Source organism: Falco naumanni, chromosome 1, assembly GCF_017639655.2.
Source record: "Falco naumanni isolate bFalNau1 chromosome 1, bFalNau1.pat, whole genome shotgun sequence".
In the NCBI taxonomy this organism is placed as follows: Eukaryota; Metazoa; Chordata; class Aves; order Falconiformes; family Falconidae; genus Falco; species Falco naumanni.
Window position 1 is genome coordinate 95,210,297 of NC_054054.1, and position 18,262 is coordinate 95,228,558.

Consider the following 18,262-nt stretch of genomic DNA (forward strand, 5'->3'; position numbering starts at 1 on the left):
CTGAGTTGCCCAAATCCTTGTGCAAGCTTTAATTTTTAGAACAATTTGGTATTTCATTGCAGCTGTCTTTCAACTGTATACTTAACATATTTTTGTAAAAGCTAAACTTTAGGTGATTTTACTACTAAAATACAAAGGATATGAACAGGGGCTTTATCCGTTCCTTTTTAAAGATAACAAACCTGAGTGTTAAGGAGATGCTTGATCAAATAATTCAAATCAGAGAGAAAATACAGTTAAGCCGGTATTTGTGTTTTGTAATATGCCTTAGCATTACACTGTTGGAATAGACCAAGAGAGCTATGCCAGTAGTGAATCTAGTCTAATGGTCGAGATAAAGTGAAGGGTAAATAATAAATTACTCTCACTTTTGTTCTTAGTATAGGGTATTAATAATGTATTTATGAGGGGCTTTTACTTGCTGTCTATCCTGATTTCTCTGATCAAATGGTCTTATTGTTACTTTCCCCCAAATAGTTAGTTTTACTAACCCACATTAGGCTAGTTAGCTGAAATCATTAGTTTGTTATTTAAAGATCTGGAAGTATATATTCACCTTCTCATTCTAAGGTAAATATTTGAAGAGTCAGTCTTGTGCCAGAGGCTTATAGTACAGAGCCATTTGGCATTGAAATATCACAAAAAACATTTTTCAGTAACATTATTCTGAACCTTGGAAGACTGTTCAATGAGAACACTGAACATACTGATCTTTTTTTGCAGTAATTGAATTTATATTTTTACCTTCTTTACTAATGAGGGTTGTGTTCTGCTAGGAACAATTTCATGGGTACAGGTTGTCTAATTTTGTCACTTTTAATAACTGTACTAACAATAATTTTCATAAGAGTAGGGCTTCTAAAGTATAGTAAATGACAATATCCTGCACTGAGTATTGAAATGTGTCCTAAATGTTCTTGATAGTCGATAAAGGCTCAAATATTTATGGAACTAACTAATTTTATTGAGGAATAAGAAGGGGCAAACATGGGAATGAATTACTTTCCTTCTAGGAGGAGTACTGTAGTAAGCAACTTTGTGGTTCTGAGCTTGTGCCTCTGCGTGTCTGCTAAGTCAATACTGCCCGTAGACAAGAAAGTGCTAGAAAAGATCCCTGTAAGATGAAAAATCGGTGGCATCTGTATGGTCATGGATAGAGTTCCAGGAAATGGCAGAATTCTTGCTCAGCTCCAGGTGAAGAATGAGTGACAAATTCCAGGATTCCCTACCTGTGAGCATGACTTTGTTTCTGTTTCATGTCAGATGACGTTCCCATTACTTGAGCCCCTTATCAGTTTCCTTCATCTAGTGTGTTGGCAGCTTTTCACACATAGGTAGGGTCTAGTTTGACAATAGAGCCCATAGTAACATCTAGAAAACAAGATTGAAATGTATTAATCTTATGGTAACAATAAATGGCAGAGTGAAATAATGCAATTTCAACATACGAAGGTGGAACCCAAGTTGAAAGAAGTTTCTGAAAATCTTTTTCGTGCTGCAGGCTCTGCAGATGCTATTAAGGAAGAAGCTAAGTAATGAATGAAGGCTGCTTCGGCTAAAGCCATGTGAGGCTAGTATGGTGGTAGCCATTCTGAAAGCTGAAATCCTGCTTTGTGCACAAAAATCGGCAAAAATACTGTAAATCCTCCAGACTTTTCTGTTTATACACCCACAGATTTCTATTCCCAGTAAAGCCTGTTGTATAGCTGTCAAAGAAATATTCTTTCTAATTCGCTTTAAATGGGGAAAGGGGGTCATTCCATTATTAAAAATAGTTGAGCTAGAGTGTGAATAAACTTTTGCTGACAACAGAGAAGACTTGTAAGAGTTTCTTACAAGTGCAGTTCTCTATTTTTTTGACCTTTCTGCTAAATACAGCACCAATTGGGTCTGAAGGTTTGCTTGCTGTTTAGCTGCATGTACTGTGCTAAGCGTCTGTCTGATTCTCACAGATGTTAATCTGAAATGTCAGATTTCCCTTGTTGATGAGTTGGGATGGTATGACAAAGCTTCTAATAGACAAGAAGCACTTTTTGACCTCAAACTGTATTAATTTTCCATAGTTTGTGTAGCTTAATGTGAATTGTTTTCTGCTGTGGTTCTAATAATGGGAAATAGCTCTGCATTTGGAAGACAAGGACTAGATCCCTATCACTGCCATGGATTCAGATAAGTCAGTTAAATTCTGTGTTTGCTCAGTCAGCAAAGTGGAGGAATTTGTCATGTCTGAGTATTTGTGATCAGCAAGAGTACATGTTGCTAATAGCTCTGTCCAGTGTGGAAGTATGCTAAAAGACGAAATTTTTTCATTCCAGTTTTGCAGTCATGCAGAATCTTCTCTTTGGTAATGCTGTTGTGAACTTTTGTCATACTAAAAGTAGACTAGAACGTTTTCTTTTTAGAGGCTCAGGCACTGAGCAGTTGCTTTTCAGTTTCAATTTTGAATTTGAAATGATCTGATCAAAGTTGGTAGTGCCTGCAGTAAAGTAATACCTTTTTTACATCAACCACTTTCAAGTTATTTATTCCCTTTGTGTCTGTGGTGCAAAACTGAATGTGAAACTGTTGTCAGGAACTGCTAAAAACAAGATTAAAAACAACCTGCAGTATTTTTGGACATGTCTCTAGGATTGCAAACATCTTAATGTAAAATATGGTAAAACTGAGAGACTTGTTTAATAAGCCAAAAAATGAACTGACCTGCTGACAGCCTATTTTCTTTAAAACATTTTCTGTATGAGAACTTGATTCTAGCGCTTCAGTTGACACCGTTTCAACTGCTTCTTTTAATGTAGCACTGAAGGAAAATGAGATGTTTGGATCACTGAAATTTCTAGTAGTTTGGATTTTCTGCTATTTTTGAATGCTTTCCAAAGTATCTGTCCCTTTCATATTAGCCTTGAATGAGGAATATACTCAGTTTTGCAGTAGCATTTGCCTTTTGTTAAAGGATTGTTTGGCATCAAACTGAATATTGGAAAACGCAGGTGATGGGATGCGGTGTAGAAGTCTGTTGTAGTCTACATGCGTGTGGTCTTCTGACTGTTGTATGTTCTTGACCCCACAGTTCTTGACCCGTTTATCCATCACAGAGGAATGTATAGAAATTATCCTAGATGCCAAGCAGTGCTTTAACTCCTGGCTGCTGCAGCTATGCCTTGTAGTAGCTCTGTTTTCTTGACCAAAATGACAGGTTAAGTTCTTGCTCTCCTTCCTTTTACTTCCTTTTCCCCCTCTGCTGGGCGGCTGTCATACTGCACTCACCTCTGTTAATAATACACTTTCGGTTTAGACTTGGTATCTGTTGTTGCTTTCCAGCAGTTCTCCTCCTTGTCTTGGAAAGCAATGTTAATTTTCATAGTTGCAACATGTTTTCACGTCAGTACCTCTGCAGAGATAATCCGGGCTCCAGGGAGGGAGTACTGTTGCTGTACTCGTGCCCATCCAGTGGAGAACTTAATTTTTCCAAAACTTCTCATGCTTGTACAGTGGAGATGATTTTCCTTGTTAGAAGACTGCCCAGACTGGACATTGAAATTCAGGCTCTCAAAAAATTATTTAAAAACGGGAGTATCTCTGTGTTAAAAAGGGTGGGAATATATTACTGTCTGAAAATAGTGCAGCAGTATGTTGAGACAAAACACAAATAAAAGTCTGCCCATTTCAAATTATATTTTTCCTCAGCTGGTTAATCTTTAGCTTGTTCCACTGTCAGTTTCAGGCTGTCATTTCTGAGAGAGGTTATGTTCTTTACACATTGAAAGAACAAATGGGCATGTACAGTGCTATTGGGCTGCTCTCTTGACTTTTAAGACTGTAGAGGGATTTTTAAAGGACCGAGCACATATGTTACCATTGTCCGGGTTGGACAACCCAGGCCTGTTGAAGCTGCAAAGCATCTTTAAATTGTCCTGGGAACAAGCAGTGGGAGAAGGAAAACAAGCTATGCACAAACAAGAAACCAGGTGCAGAGCAAGTCCTGGGAACCGCAAAATCAACACACTCTCATTGGCACACTCTGATCAGGCACCTGCAGCATGTCCACCAATCAGCGACACGGACCCCTACATGGCCCAGAGACTTTTATCCGATCACCTGTGTGTAAAGTCAGGTGAGCAGTCGGTTTAAGTTATAAATATGACCTGTTTAATAAAGTGAGCACGGCATGTAGCCATATTGATATTGGTGTGATTGTCGTGACTTGGCCGACTCTCCACGGGGGACCCTCTTTGGAAGACCATGCTGCCAATTAATATTATACTGTCTGGTATCTACAGGCTGCCTTGGTTTGGCCCAAAGCAGGGAAAAACTGTAGACACAACATATTTTTCAAAGTAGATTATTTTTGCCTTTCTTAGTGGGCCTAAATAACTTGAAGACTCGGAGAAACCTTTTAAGAAGTCATTCAGACTGAACATCTTGTGTTTTCTTGCCAGCTCTTTCATCATGGATGAGAAAATCCTTGCACTAAAAACACAGATTTCTCAAATCAACATGCACTTCTGCATATTGATTCTTCTTAAGCTAAAAATAATACTTCTAGCTTTTCAGGATATATAGGTCAGTGTTAGAAGACTCCAGACACACCCATTTATTCTGTGCTGATTCCATGTTGGACAAAAGTAGTCAAAATGTCGTTGGCCAGCAGCGTGCCATGGAATTGCATCAAATTGTCCTGTTCCTTCATCCTTCTGGTGTCTGTGCAAGTGAGTGTGTGAGCACCAAAGCACTTTCATCTGTTTTTTCTACAAGCAGATGACTAAAACTTCATGGAGATTATACTGGTTCAATGAAAATACATTGGAGAAACATAGGAAGCTTGTATATGAAACAGTTTTCAGATTTTAATTTAATCTTCAGCAAAAATGAATGCACATGCTTTATTCATGAGCTTTAGTGACTCAGTGCATTACATAGGCTGTATAATATTTAATACTTTTTAATTTATGGATGCGAGATACTGGGTTTGGTTTTAGCAATTCCTAACAAGACCAAATCATGGAAGGTTAGATTTTTGGCTTCTCAGAAAACTAAATACAAATATATTATCTCAAAAACAAAGGTGAATTGTAAAATTTAAGAGTAAGGGAAAATTTAACATTTATAATTCAGCCAGCTGATAGCTTTATTCTGTTGCTGTTCTTTATTGCTTTGGGGTATTTGGTATTTCAAGTAACTTGCTCATTGCTCAGGAGCGTTTGGAAAATTACTGTATGGATGAAGAAATTACTGTGTGGATGAAAAGCCTCATGCATGATAAACTGCTGTGACAAAGATTTAACTTTCGTTTATATGCTTCATTACTTTGAATATTTTAATGGAAGACATGAAGTTTAGTGGTATTTCCAGTGTTGCCATGAAATGTCAGTCTTGAGTAATAATACATAGGCAGCGAATAATAAGGGAGCATGTACTGTTTGAAAGATAACATTAATAAAGCCATGACTTTTGACCTACAATTAACTTAATGTCACAGTCAGTATACATTGTAATTTGAACTGAAGTTTAATTTTGAAGCTTGTTTGAGGAAAGGTTGTGTGGTTTAGGATATTGTCAGTTATTTTGTTGGGCAGCCTGTGCTGCCATGGCTAGGGTCTCTGGGAGTCAGTGTGCAGGGTAGAATTGTTTTGGTAGTGACACTGTAAGTGCTGGCAGAAATTGCATCCAGTGTCACTTGATTTTGTGGATGGATGTTACCCAGTCATTGTTTTATTCTTGGTCTAGATCAGATTCACTGTAACTGAACAATGTTTCCCACTCTTGGATCAGAAGCTTGCACAAAAGTAGGAGTCTTCTGTACTAACGAGAAATTGTAATCCCTTTGGAACACAACCTTTTTCTTCCCTTCCTAAAGGATTCCCCCTGTCCCACCCACCCCCAGCCTTTCCTACTGCAGTTCTCACTTGATTTCATATAAGTCCCACAGTGACAGTACAGAGATTTGAGTCATTGGTAGCTTCCACATTTCTCGCTCTAAGGTTAAACAGTGTCAAGGGAATTAGACTTGAAATGGTATCTAAAAGGTTCTTTAGGAATTCAGGAAGGTTCTTGTATTTGAAAGCATTTGGGGCTTGTTGCTTGCTTTTTTGAAACTAAAGATCAAGCCGTTGTGGGTAAGAGTATAGATTCTTAAGTCTCAGTACCATATGAGTTGTATACAGTAAGTTACCTAACTAGGCGACTACCGGTGTAGTGATTCTGTTTCTGGAGGTGTTGCCAGAGTTTTTCCAGGTATCTGAGGCTAAAGTTCTGAGGCTTTGGTATGGCTAACCAATGGGTTATGTTGTAGATGGCTGCATGTTGTCAGTGGTTTTGACACCAAATAAAATAATAAGCCTCACCAATAATGGCATAGTCACAATTTTTAACTTAGTCTTATTCTAACCCTGTTAATGCTGTTGCATGCAATTTAGTCATAGTTACAGCATTGCTGCTATAGAAATGTCCTTTGTATTTCTGGACAACATAAATCGGAAAGTGATAGATAAGTGGAGGGAAAGCTGTGCTGGTGGCTGTAGGAACTTGTTCAAGCCAAGCTGGTGTCCTTGTCCGGGCTGGGAAAGAAAACTTTGGTGGATGTTTAACGGAACCCATTACTGTGAGTTGTTGTAGTGGGGGAGATTGCGGTGATGGTGGGGCAGGGAAATGGTCTGAGGCTGGGAGGTGTAGCTCTCTTACTAGCTTGTTTTTTACTATGCTCAGAGGCAATGATAAGAGCTGTTTTGTTGTGATCCAAAAATGTTTCCTTACGTATAGTTCTGACCTGCCAATCATAGGCTTATTTTTCTTCCATGTGTGCGAACTGCAGTGTAGGATGGGGGGCAGCACAGTATTTATTGGGACTGTAGTCTTGTTTTAGATAATCTGTCGGGCAAGGTTATGTGATAGTTTAGGGAAGCTGACAAGTTTGAGCTATGATATTGATGATTAAATGGGGGACTTCCTTTTCTCAAGTTCAGACAGCTTTCCAGAGAACAAGTGTAGAGCTGCTTCATTTAAAAAAAAAAAAATCAAAAAAATCCAGTCACATTGTCCAAGATGGGTTTTATAACTAAATAGAACTAAATGGATGCTATTTTAAATGTGACATTTAACGGGGGAAGTGTTAAGCCATGACTTCTGTTAAATGAAAGTAACATACAACTGAAACAGAACATGCCACCCTTTCTCTGGTAACAGCAGTGCAGTTTCACCTCAGCAGACTGATACTACCCTGTTATCTTCTCATTCTGTATTAAACTGGCATTTAGTCAGGCTCTTAAAAGAACACCAGGGATATTGTTGATTTTGATAACTGACTTCTGGCTCCTTCTGACAGTGCGAGGATCAAAACCAGGCAAAAATGTCCAACTGCAAGAAAATGAAATTAGAGGACTGTGCTTAAAATCCAGGGAAATCTTTCTGAGTCAACCTATTCTACTAGAACTTGAAGCTCCACTGAAAATATGTGGTGAGTACTGTGATTTTGATTTGAATGCTCTAAGGGTGGGTGTCAGATAAATGCAGACCTTAAGCAGAGAACAAATGCCAGATGCTACTTTCACTTATTAAGAGTGGAACTAATAAATTGTTGTAGCAAAAGGAAAAATAAAACCTTGCTGGATGCTTAGGGCAGAGGACTGGGAGGAGGTAAAAAATGTAGGAATTGAAGTGGGGACCAAAATTATGCAAACCCAAAAAGTAACTGGCCTAGTTTTGTTAGCTCTCTCGGGGAGGTGATTCATACAAAGTTTTGGAAAGGAATTTTTGAATCAGTGAAATATTTGGGCCAGTCATGAATGAACAACAGGAAACAAAGGAGAACTACAGTAGTTTATTGTAGCTGCTGTTCAGAGTTGAACAGTGGTTTGACAGTATTTTAAAATAATCCTGCTGGAAACTTAAATTTCTCCCCAGTTTCTTGGAATTGCTCTCTAATTTGGTTTCACCATACTTGTATGCAGTGATGCTCATTTTGCACACGTGTACATGTCTAGTTTTGTCAAAATAAAAGCCTCAATAAATGCACTTCTAAAAGCTTCCAGCAAACAGTATTTTATCCTCCTCTAACACTGAGGATTTACTTCAAATTGAAGTACCTTGTTCAATATTTATAACATTGGTAGTCTAAAATCATGATGCAGTGTTCTGCTTGTCAGAAAGAAAACCATGATTTAAACCTAAGGCAGAAATACCAACTTCATTTTCAATACGACTTCACTGCTAGAATTTGAATTACTGAGTGTTTCAAGAAAACACCGCGGCTGGTACAAAGGAGAGCACGTTCCCCAGGTGGCCAGTTTTCCATCAGTATTACTAATGCTGTGTGGAAATTTGAAGGATGAGGTAAAGGTTCCTGAACTCAGAGCCACTAGTCAAGTAAAGGATTTAACTGGATGTCAGATTTTCATTTGAATATGCAGTTGGTTTCTTGGCATCTTGGTTTTGTTTTACATGTGTCAGTATTTTTAAGTAGCTACATACTTTCATATTAGTGCAGTTAACCATTGCTTTACATAGACATCAAACTTGAGAATGTGATAATTTTATATACATGAACTAATTTTTAAGTATGTTGTAGGCAGTATCTAACAAGTCTCTTACTTTCTGAAGCATCATTCATTTGTTTTTTCTCTCACATCAATCAAAGAATGTAGCAAAGGGTCACTTACATGTTGTTTCTGACTACTCTTTGCAGGTGACATCCACGGACAGTACTATGACTTGCTTCGACTCTTTGAATATGGAGGTTTTCCACCAGAAAGCAACTACCTGTTCCTTGGTGATTATGTTGACAGAGGAAAGCAGTCTTTAGAAACTATTTGTCTTCTATTGGCCTACAAAATTAAATACCCAGAGAATTTTTTCCTCCTCAGAGGGAACCATGAGTGTGCCAGCATCAACAGAATTTATGGGTTTTATGATGAATGTAAGTAATACAGATGTGTGCATATTTGGCTTGGGAAAGCATTGTAGGAGGTGCTAGTGTTGCAATGTTAGGGGATTCTTCCCTCACAGTTCCCTTTGTGCACTTCAGGGGGCCCTCGGCCTATTTTAGGAAGGGAAGTGTGTCCCTTCCCTCATCCTGTTGGAGTCTGATCCTCACAGTACAAAGCAGCATGTAAGTGGGTAGTTTTGTTTATTGGCTGCTGTGTTAACTAACAGTTCTCACTGGTTCCTGTTGTTGAAGTTCTTAAGATAAGGTCATCTCATGGGAGATTTTACTTGATGTGCTTTACAGAAGTTCACCTCTGTTGTAACTGAACTTGGTGAATGGGGCTGGTCTTTACTGTGGTTATGTTACAGTGCTTCCAGCCTACTTCATATTAAGACCTGTAACTCTGTAATTTAAAAAACAAAACAAACAAACAAAAAAAAAAAACCACAAAAAAAACCAACTTTGCCCTTCCCTGGGTGCAGTCCTGCTGTATTGTGTGCTGTTACTTTGGCAGAAACTTCCTTTCACAAATGGGGCAAAGTGTGTGAAGCCTTCATGTGATGTGTGCTTGGGTTGAGCACCAGATACTTGTTCTTTCAGTAGGTGGCTTCAGCTGCAGAAGTTGTTACTTGAACCAGTGCATCAGCCTTTTAATGAAGAAATGTGCGTGTATTCATGTGGCACCATGAGCATGCCTTTAGAACAAGCACAGAGTTAGTAGGTAGTTAATGTGCCCGCTCAGTCACTGTGGAGTGCGTTAAGGTCTGTTACGACAGACTATATGTAGACCTTACACTAACAGAGCAAGTAATTTTGCTGTGAAGTGGAAGTGTATGTTCATGTTTCAAAGGATGTGACTTAATAAATCCCGATAATGTAGAAGAGATTAAACTGTTAATTTGTGCACTGAAGCATTCCCACAGCTTGTGTTGTGGGACATACTTGGCTTGTAGCTTACAAGATGTACTCTCCATGTCTTGTTCCCCTTCAATGAGGAAACAAAGATGTGTGGTATTTCAGAGTTGACTCCTTGGAGATTAATCACGGGTTTAGTCATATATCACAAATGTTCAGGGTTCATATCTGTTGGGAGAGTCCCTTTGAAAGTAAAACTGCAGCGCTTTCATTTTTCAGTCCTGTTTCTTTGCCTAGAGAGACTTTATGGGGTAAAGCACTAGCAGAACTTTACAGAAAATATGCTTTCTAAGAATTGCTGTCTTCCCCTGAAGACAACAGCAAATGGCAAGATTTTCTGAAATGGATCAACTTCTCCAAGAGGTAATTTTCCAAAGTAAAGTTGAGACTGGAGAGTCTGGCTGCCAACAGTGGAATATCATTCTGTTGAACAGACCTGTGCTGTCCTCAGAGCCACCTCAGAGTACTCTGCCACACTGGAAGAGACCTTTGCAACTTTGTTAGAAGCAATAAAGTATGTCAGTGGGTATCATAGAAGATAAACTGTATCTAGGCTTTAATGCTAACTTTTTGCAAGACTTAGCAGACTTAAGGCAGCCGTGTTAGCTTGGTTATAGTTGTGTTAGAAAAGCATATTGATTGTTTTTTCTCCAAAATGTCTTCTAGGTAAGAGAAGATACAATATTAAGCTGTGGAAAACCTTCACAGACTGTTTTAACTGTTTACCAATCGCAGCTATTGTGGACGAGAAAATATTCTGCTGTCACGGAGGTAAGTAACAGTTCCTTAGTTGATATCTGAGAAACTGTAATACTCTAGTATCTGCCAGGGCAATTTCATGTTTATGTTGCTGAGGCTTCAAAACTGTAGGGATTTTTCTCTGCCTTGGTTCCTCTGTGAGGTAGGGTTGAGTTTGATGACTATCAGTTCTATGAACTGTTGAGCTGGCAGCTTTGTAACTTCAGTACCAGAAGGCCTATTGAATAGCCTCTCCTTTTGTGTAAAGAATCCTTGTAGAGGTTTTTTTGAGGCTTACATGACTAGGAGTTTTATGTACATTCTGAAAACATTCATGTTTTCATAGAATCATAGAATGGTTTGGGTTGGAAGGCACCTTTAAAGATTGCTTAGTAGAATCCCCCACTGCCATGGGCAGGGACGTCTTTCACTAGATCAGGTTGCTCAAAGCCCCATCCAACATGAGGAGTTTGGAGTTTCAGTTGTAGAAACTGGCTCTCTTACTCTGTGTGATACCTGTTTTGTGCAACTTTTGGAAGTAATAAAATACAAACTGCACTTTAAATGTTTTATCACTTGCGAGTAATTACAGTTGCCTGAGGAGACCTATCAGTGAAAAATAGTATGAGGTCTGTTTGATACTGTATTTCATTTTGCTAGGCCTGATTGTTAAAATAAACATACCCTGTGATTTCTAGTATTATTGCCTCTTTTACTTAACAGCTCTTTTAACAGGCACTTGCAAAATATTAGTGAGATTCTTGTAATCCTGTAAAATGTGGAAATGGCTTTGCTTATCTTGCTTCCAGTAAATCTTCTAGAAAGCGACTCGTCTTCTGTTACAAAAGCTTTGAAACAAATGCTGGATTAAAAAAATGTCAGTTAATATTGCTATTGAACTATGCAAAATTGCAGTGGTGAATCAGTTTGAATACAAATTGTTTTGTCTTTAATTAATACCTCAGTCTTGGAGAGCAAAGTTGGGCTAAAACGTGAACTGCCCATGTCTTAACTTTGAACAGGTTTGTCACCAGACCTTCAGTCAATGGAACAGATAAGACGAATTATGCGCCCCACTGATGTACCAGATCAAGGTCTACTTTGTGATCTCTTGTGGTCTGACCCTGACAAGGATGTCTTAGGCTGGGGTGAAAATGACAGAGGAGTGTCCTTCACATTTGGAGCTGAAGTGGTTGCTAAGTTTCTCCATAAACATGACCTGGATCTCATATGTAGAGCTCATCAGGTATTTCAATTTTCTATGGTAAACCATAGAATGATTTAGGTTCGGAGGGACCGGAGGTGGTTGTCTGGTTCAACCCTACACACGTGTACTCAACACCAGACAAACCAGTGTAAGCCTGAGTTGCTGAGGATCTTGTCCAGCTAAGTCTTAAATATCTGCAAGGATTGAGGTTCCACTATCTCTGAACAGCTTGTTCCAATGTTCAACAAGCCATGTAATGACCGTTATTTTTCTTAAGACATATAAATTGTGGCTCTGATTCCAGAACAAGATTGTCTTGAACCTTGCAGAATCCTGGTTTTCTCATTGCTAATGGGCTCTGTTGCTGAACTGGATCCTGCGATGGTCTTCCTGTTTTGGTGTAAAAGTTTGGAACTTGTGTTCCTTAGATGGAGCCAGTTTTTCAGCTGCTGGCTCTGTTAAAGCTGCTTTGCACCTTGGCAGGAAGAAGTTGTCCAGTCTAATGTTTCTGCTTCCTCTCTAAAGGTTGTTGAAGATGGATACGAGTTTTTTGCAAAAAGGCAATTGGTAACTCTCTTTTCTGCCCCAAATTACTGTGGAGAATTTGATAATGCGGGTGCCATGATGAGTGTGGATGAAACTCTAATGTGCTCCTTTCAGGTATGGTATCTGAAGGTTTCACCTCCTAGTTAAGAGTAGTCATACTTTAAATTTGCTCTTGTTTTGAATGGATGCTTGACTATTACAAAGCCATAATGCTTGTTTCAGGTATTTACAGATACTGCATGCAGACAGGGTTCTGTGAGTGCGCTCAGGTCTTCAAAAATCTGATAAGCCCGTGCTGGTGTGAGTAGATGAGCTGGTTTACCCTGGAATTAAATCATCCGAGCAGAGCTACTAGCTGTTAGCCTGCTCCCACTGGCATGGGCGCTCAGATCAGCTGCTCTGTCATAGCTCTGAGTAGGAAACACATTTATTTCTTGGCACATTGGTGACTCATCCGGATAACGTGTATAATACCTTCACTAGTGAATTAATTGGAAGAAAGCTAAAACTTTTTGCTAAATGATGGAACTATCTTTTCAGATTTTGAAACCTGCAGAGAAAAAGAAGCCCAATTCCAGCAGACCTGTAACGCCTCCCAGGGGTATGATCACAAAACAAGCAAAGAAATAGTCACTTTGGTGCTGCCTTGTTGGGACTTGTATTATAGTATATAACCTCCATTTTTAAAACTGTAATGTGTACTGTTCAGCTTGCTCAAAATAGATAATGTGTTTGTGGTTTTCCTTTTGATTTGATGAATGGCATTTGCTGGTTGTAACAGCGAATGACAGACTTTTCTCACTCCCAGGAAAAGAGTTTTAAACTTACCTTTCGTTGGTGTTACAGCTGTACACTCCACAGCATCTTATCCTGTTGTTCTGGGTAATTGTACAACTGACTTTCGGAATCTGTACAATGAGTAGTGTAAATGCTTGTTTTCTTCTTTAGGATCTAAAGAGGGCACTAGTGTGCTGTGAGAGTAGAAATTTGTACTGTCAGAAATTACATACTGTTTATACAAACCACTGTGAACTTTTTTTACGTTAAATTTTGTTTAAAAGGGATTGCTTTTCCTTTAATGTCTTGTCATGTACACGTTGGTTTTATTGCTGTCAGCATTAGAAATAACCTTCAGCCCCGCCAGCATCACTGGTATGATGTATATTTAATTCAGACACATCCCCCTCCGTATACTTCAAATGACAATTAAAGCCATTATTTTAAGTGTTTGTGTCTCTTTCCTGAAGCCAAAGTTCGCTTAGAAAACTTTGTACACGACCCACCACACTGAGTTGGCAGGGCCTTCCACTCACGCCTTCCTCTTGGAGATAAAAGGAAGTCCTGACTTGAAATAGCAAGTAGAAATGCTGTGCTGTTTATTTTATTCATAGTCAAAGTAAACACACATTTTTGTACAGTTTCCGTACGGTCACTCAAGGGGACCGTTCTCCGGCGGCATCAACCCAGTGGCAGCCAGTGTCGAAGCTGGAAGTTGCGGCGGTGGTTCTAGGTCTGCCCGGACAGTTTTGTGTGTTTTAGCCTAAAGACTTTGTTCTACAAAGAAACCTGGAACATAGCTTGGTAAGCCAGCCAGAGGTGTTGGTCTCTGTCGCCGGTTTATATAAATCTCTCACAGAACCTTGTTTTTTAAAAACTGTTAATCTTTTTTGAACAGATAACAGTGTACAATACCATGTAGTGAAAATCACTTATTAAATGAAGAAATTGTTAAATCTTCTCAGTGTCGGTTTATCACCACATATACACTACTGCTATCAGAGGACCTGACTTAGATAAATAAATTGTTCTGGAAACCCACAAATTCTTGGTTTGGATTTGTCTAAGCTACAGGCACCAGAGGCACGTTTTTAACAGGAGGGTTGGATTTAGATCTGCTCCTGGAGTTTTAACATATATATTGCCCTTAAATACAGGAGCCTCTCACCAGAGGAGTGTCCTGGCTTGGGCCAGGGTGGCGAAGGGCCAGGGCTTGTGTTGCGGCAGCAGTTTCCAGTGGCACGCATGTGGGAGGACGTGCTCATCTCTGCTTGAGTGTACCTCGAGTGAGATTAGCCTTAAAAGTACGGTGTTGTTGGGACTGTGGACTTAAAAGGGCAAGACTGATTTCCTCCAGTTTTTAATTAAAAAACTAAATTCTTAGCAAAGAAGGGAAGTTGAGTAAACTGCTGTTGCTGCTGTTAGCAAGGTTTGGTGCACACCAGCTGCAGCGAGTTGCCTCGAGGGTAATGGATGAGGTGTGATGTGGGCTCTGGGCAGGGTGCTGCCTTGCCTGGGATGCCGTGCACCATTGGTCTGTGTTCCTTCTGCTGCTTTCTCTCCTGTGTGCCTTGTGGGAAATCCTGCAGGATTTTTAGATGTCAGATGACGTGGTTTCTTCAGCATCACTAACTAGCCTGGCCTGAACTGGCTGCAGCACCAAGCGTCAGGTGCGTGGTGGAGCCTGCTCCTGGAGGACTTGCAGTGCCCAGCTTAGAGAGACCACCGGCTCTGTTCTGGCATCCCATGTAGCGCATGAGTTCCCCTTCTCTTCTGGAGTGAGCAGAGCTTTTTTGACAAGAATGCATTTTCTGGGCAGCCCCCAGCCATTGATTTTATTTCTACATTTATCTCCCTGCCAAATCAAAGAGCCTTTTCCTACTCTACCTACCCCCCAAGCTAATTAATCGAACAACCTCTTGGTAACTTTTGATGAGCTCATTGTATTAGGTGTCAGAGATTGCCTGTTGGAGGCTTCCTCACAAATTTACTTTCACCCTTTAAATCACACTTGTGGTTTTCTTTATAGCTCTGTAATGTTTCTCCCTCCTTGTAAAATAGTCACCTGCTGTCTTTTATTGATCAAGTGAATAATGGAGCACATGTGGAGCCAGTTTTCACATGACTCGTACCTAAAGGAATGCATTAACCCATCTCTGCAACCACAGCTTGCCAGCCACCCTGCCTGTCACCATGTCATGCCTTTTTCCTTGGTGACTTGGGTTTTTTCTCTCCTCAAATGCCGTTTTTGTGACACACATGCCTGCTCTGGGCTGCGTTGTCTGCTTGGCTGCATTCCCCTGGGGTGGATCACGTACCCCGGGCCTGCAGCTGCTCGGGGTGCGCGGCAGGGTGGAGACAACCTGCTCAGCACCCTACAGCTTGTGAGCGAAAGTGCGGAAGCGCGTCTGACACCCACTTGGGGCTGGGGGTTTTCATCCGTAGACAGGAGCGGGAGATGCCCATTCCTGTTGCTTTTCTGTGATGTTACTTGGAGGAACGCCTGGTTTACACGTGGAATGGAGGCCCTTCTCCCCCAGCCCTGCTGGCCCCGAGCTTGGCAGCGCTGGAAGGGCGGGCTGCAGCAGGCAGGGCTGAAGGGCTCCACAGAAGGCAGCAGGGAAGTTGTGACCAACCCAAGATCTCTTCGTTCTTCCTCTTGCGCCCTTTGCCATTGCCCAAGTCTAACAGAACCGCGTTGCTCTGTAAAGGAGCGGTAAGATGTGCTATCTATGGGTCTGGGCATTACCCTATAGATAGTGGGGTGTTTCTCTTTAGTTCCTTCGAAATGGACAGAGTCCTCCCTCCCACCTAGCTGTGGAAAGGCTATTTTTTAGCACAGGTCATCTTTGATTGTCCCTGGCTTGCTTTAGGATGTGTCAGTGCTATTGTGGCTTTCGGGCCCGTGTTGTGAAGTGAAGCTGTGGAGCTTGACAACTGACAACAATGTTAATTTTGGGTGCAGTGTTCAGCCCCGCTCCCCAGCGGTGCTCAGGGCTCAGTGGGAGGGTGCAGAAGTTCTGGGCACACATACCCCTGATGCATACGATGTACTTTAGACCCAAATTTAACCTCTGAATGATATTAATTGTGGAATGAGGGCTGGATCTAGGGAAGAACGTTTTAAGGGTGCAGCAGCATCAGGCCCCCGTGCACTGCAAAGCACCGGGACGCCCCCAGCCAAAGTGCTGGGGCATTGTGGGGGGGTGAGGGGCTGGTGGGGGGTGCTAGGGGTGGGCTGAGCTACCCATGCGCTGTGCCACCATGCCACTCAGCGTTGTGGCTTGCAAAGGACAAAGCGTGCTCTCCTCAGGGACTTGAGGGAGCTGCTGAGTTCCTGAGGTCGAGCTCTTCCCAAGCAGTCGGGTTATCCAACCTTCCCGCTTCTGTTGAAAAGAGGGGCTTATGCCTCGGCAGGGGGCGGTGTTAGAAAACACCTTTCTAGTTTTCACGGGCATCTGTGTTCAAGTTTAAAAAGCTTTTTTTCTGTGTAAGATGCAGTCCAAGCCCTTCCTCACTCTGGCCATCTTCTGTCCCTGTTCCCCTCTGCCTGCAGGTGACACCCGGCAGCTTCAGTCCCTCATACACTGGAATTTAACCGCTGGGAGCCCACGACCTCCCATCCTGGGGGCACAGCAGCCGCTGGGGGTCCCGATCCTGGTGCTGAGGGTGGGCTCCGGGCTCTGCCCTGGTGCTTTGGGGAGCCCATGGGCTTCACCCTCTGCAGCTCAGGCACGCGGTCCTGACTCCCGCTATCCCAGAGCAGAGCGGCTCAGGCTGAGATTAACGGATTGGGCTTGTGAAACAGCGTGCTGTTGCGGTGGGAAGTGTAGAAACCAGGATTTAACCCGCCAGTGGGCTGGGAAGAGGTTTACGGTGATTTTACCCTTAAATCACACCCTGGCACCAGCCTGGTCCTCACCAGAGCTCTGTGGCTCTGCTGGTGGCATCTTGTCCCGCTAGACCACCAGGGCACCTGGCGGACACGGGGAATGTGTGGCCCCTTGGAGCTCTGTGGACACATGCAGATTATTGGGATTTTATTTAAGTTCTGACAATGAGGCTTCACATTTGGTGCTGGTTGTGGTGCAGGGAGGGCTCAGCTCACGGGGAAACAGAAGCTGGTCTGTGTTTTCTCCTTAAAACCTGCACTCCTGACCAAAAAGGGTCCGCTGAGCTCTCAGCAGATCTCCCACCTGCAGCTCCAGCCCCGAGCTGGTCCCTTCCACTGTCAGCTGATTGTGTTGGTCTTAACTGGAGTCAGCTGAGACCAAAATGCCTGAATTAGCTGGAAACCCATGGGATAAAACTCCTGCTGCTGGTTCAAGGTTGTGGCTTTGCCGTCCTACTCCTGGGTGCTCAGCTGATCACTGCAAGTAGGGGTTCAGGGTGATGGTTGCGGGATGGGGGTGGGTGATTTGTGCTGGGTCCCCATCGCCCCAAGGAGGGTCTGTGCACTTTGGGATGAGGTGCTGGAAAATTTTAGGTTCCCAGGAAAAGTTTTGGGCACTCTCCGGGAGGAAGCCTTTCCCAAGAAACAAACTTGTTTCTAAGGAAACAAAGTCTCGAGGCTTTAGGAGCGCAGCAGTGGGGAGGTGTTTCTTTGTTAGGGGAGAATTAGAAGCAGCTGAGGTTTGCCCCAGCAGCGGGGTGGTACTGGTGGGTCCCTGAACCACCTCACAGCCCAGTTTGCTTGGGATGCTTCCCAAACTGGCTTGTGTTTGGAAAGCAGCAGGGAATTCGAAGGGAGAAGAGGCTTTCTGATAAAACAGGAGCCTGTGACTGGAGGCAGGTTAATCCAGGCCTGATCTCTAGCTCTTGCACTTTAGACCCCTGGACCCCCACCCCCTTTGCGGGACCCCTCCATGCCCCGCAGCTCGGACCTCGGCAGAGGCACAAGACCGAATTCACACCTCCCCTGGGTGCCCGCTCGCTTTGTCGGGTGGGGCTGATTAAAAAAAGTTTAAAAACAACACCAAAAAAAATTTAAACTCCGTCCGGCTCCGACAGCTCCCGCCCAGGGACGTCTCGCAGCCAGCCTGAGCGGGGGAAGCTGGGAAACCGGGAAATGTCGGAGCGGGACCCCCCGGGGGCTGGGGCTGCGGGACCCCCCCGGAGCTCTCCGGGCGCGGCGGGGCCGGGGGAGGCGGGGCCGGGCCGGG

The 18,262-nt window shown here is 42.4% G+C and overlaps 1 protein-coding gene across 1 annotated transcript; it reads left to right on the forward strand.

Moving 5' to 3' along the window:
- Positions 1-6,561: 6,561 nt before the first annotated feature.
- Positions 6,562-14,056, forward strand: PPP1CC (protein phosphatase 1 catalytic subunit gamma). The gene is made up of 7 exons (XM_040609225.1): positions 6,562-6,598; positions 7,319-7,450; positions 8,678-8,908; positions 10,499-10,603; positions 11,593-11,816; positions 12,303-12,437; positions 12,864-14,056. The coding sequence occupies exons 1-7, from the start codon at positions 6,577-6,579 to the stop codon at positions 12,951-12,953; spliced, it is 939 nt and encodes a 312-aa protein (XP_040465159.1). The 5' UTR covers positions 6,562-6,576; the 3' UTR covers positions 12,954-14,056.
- The last annotated feature ends 4,206 nt before the right edge of the window (positions 14,057-18,262 follow it).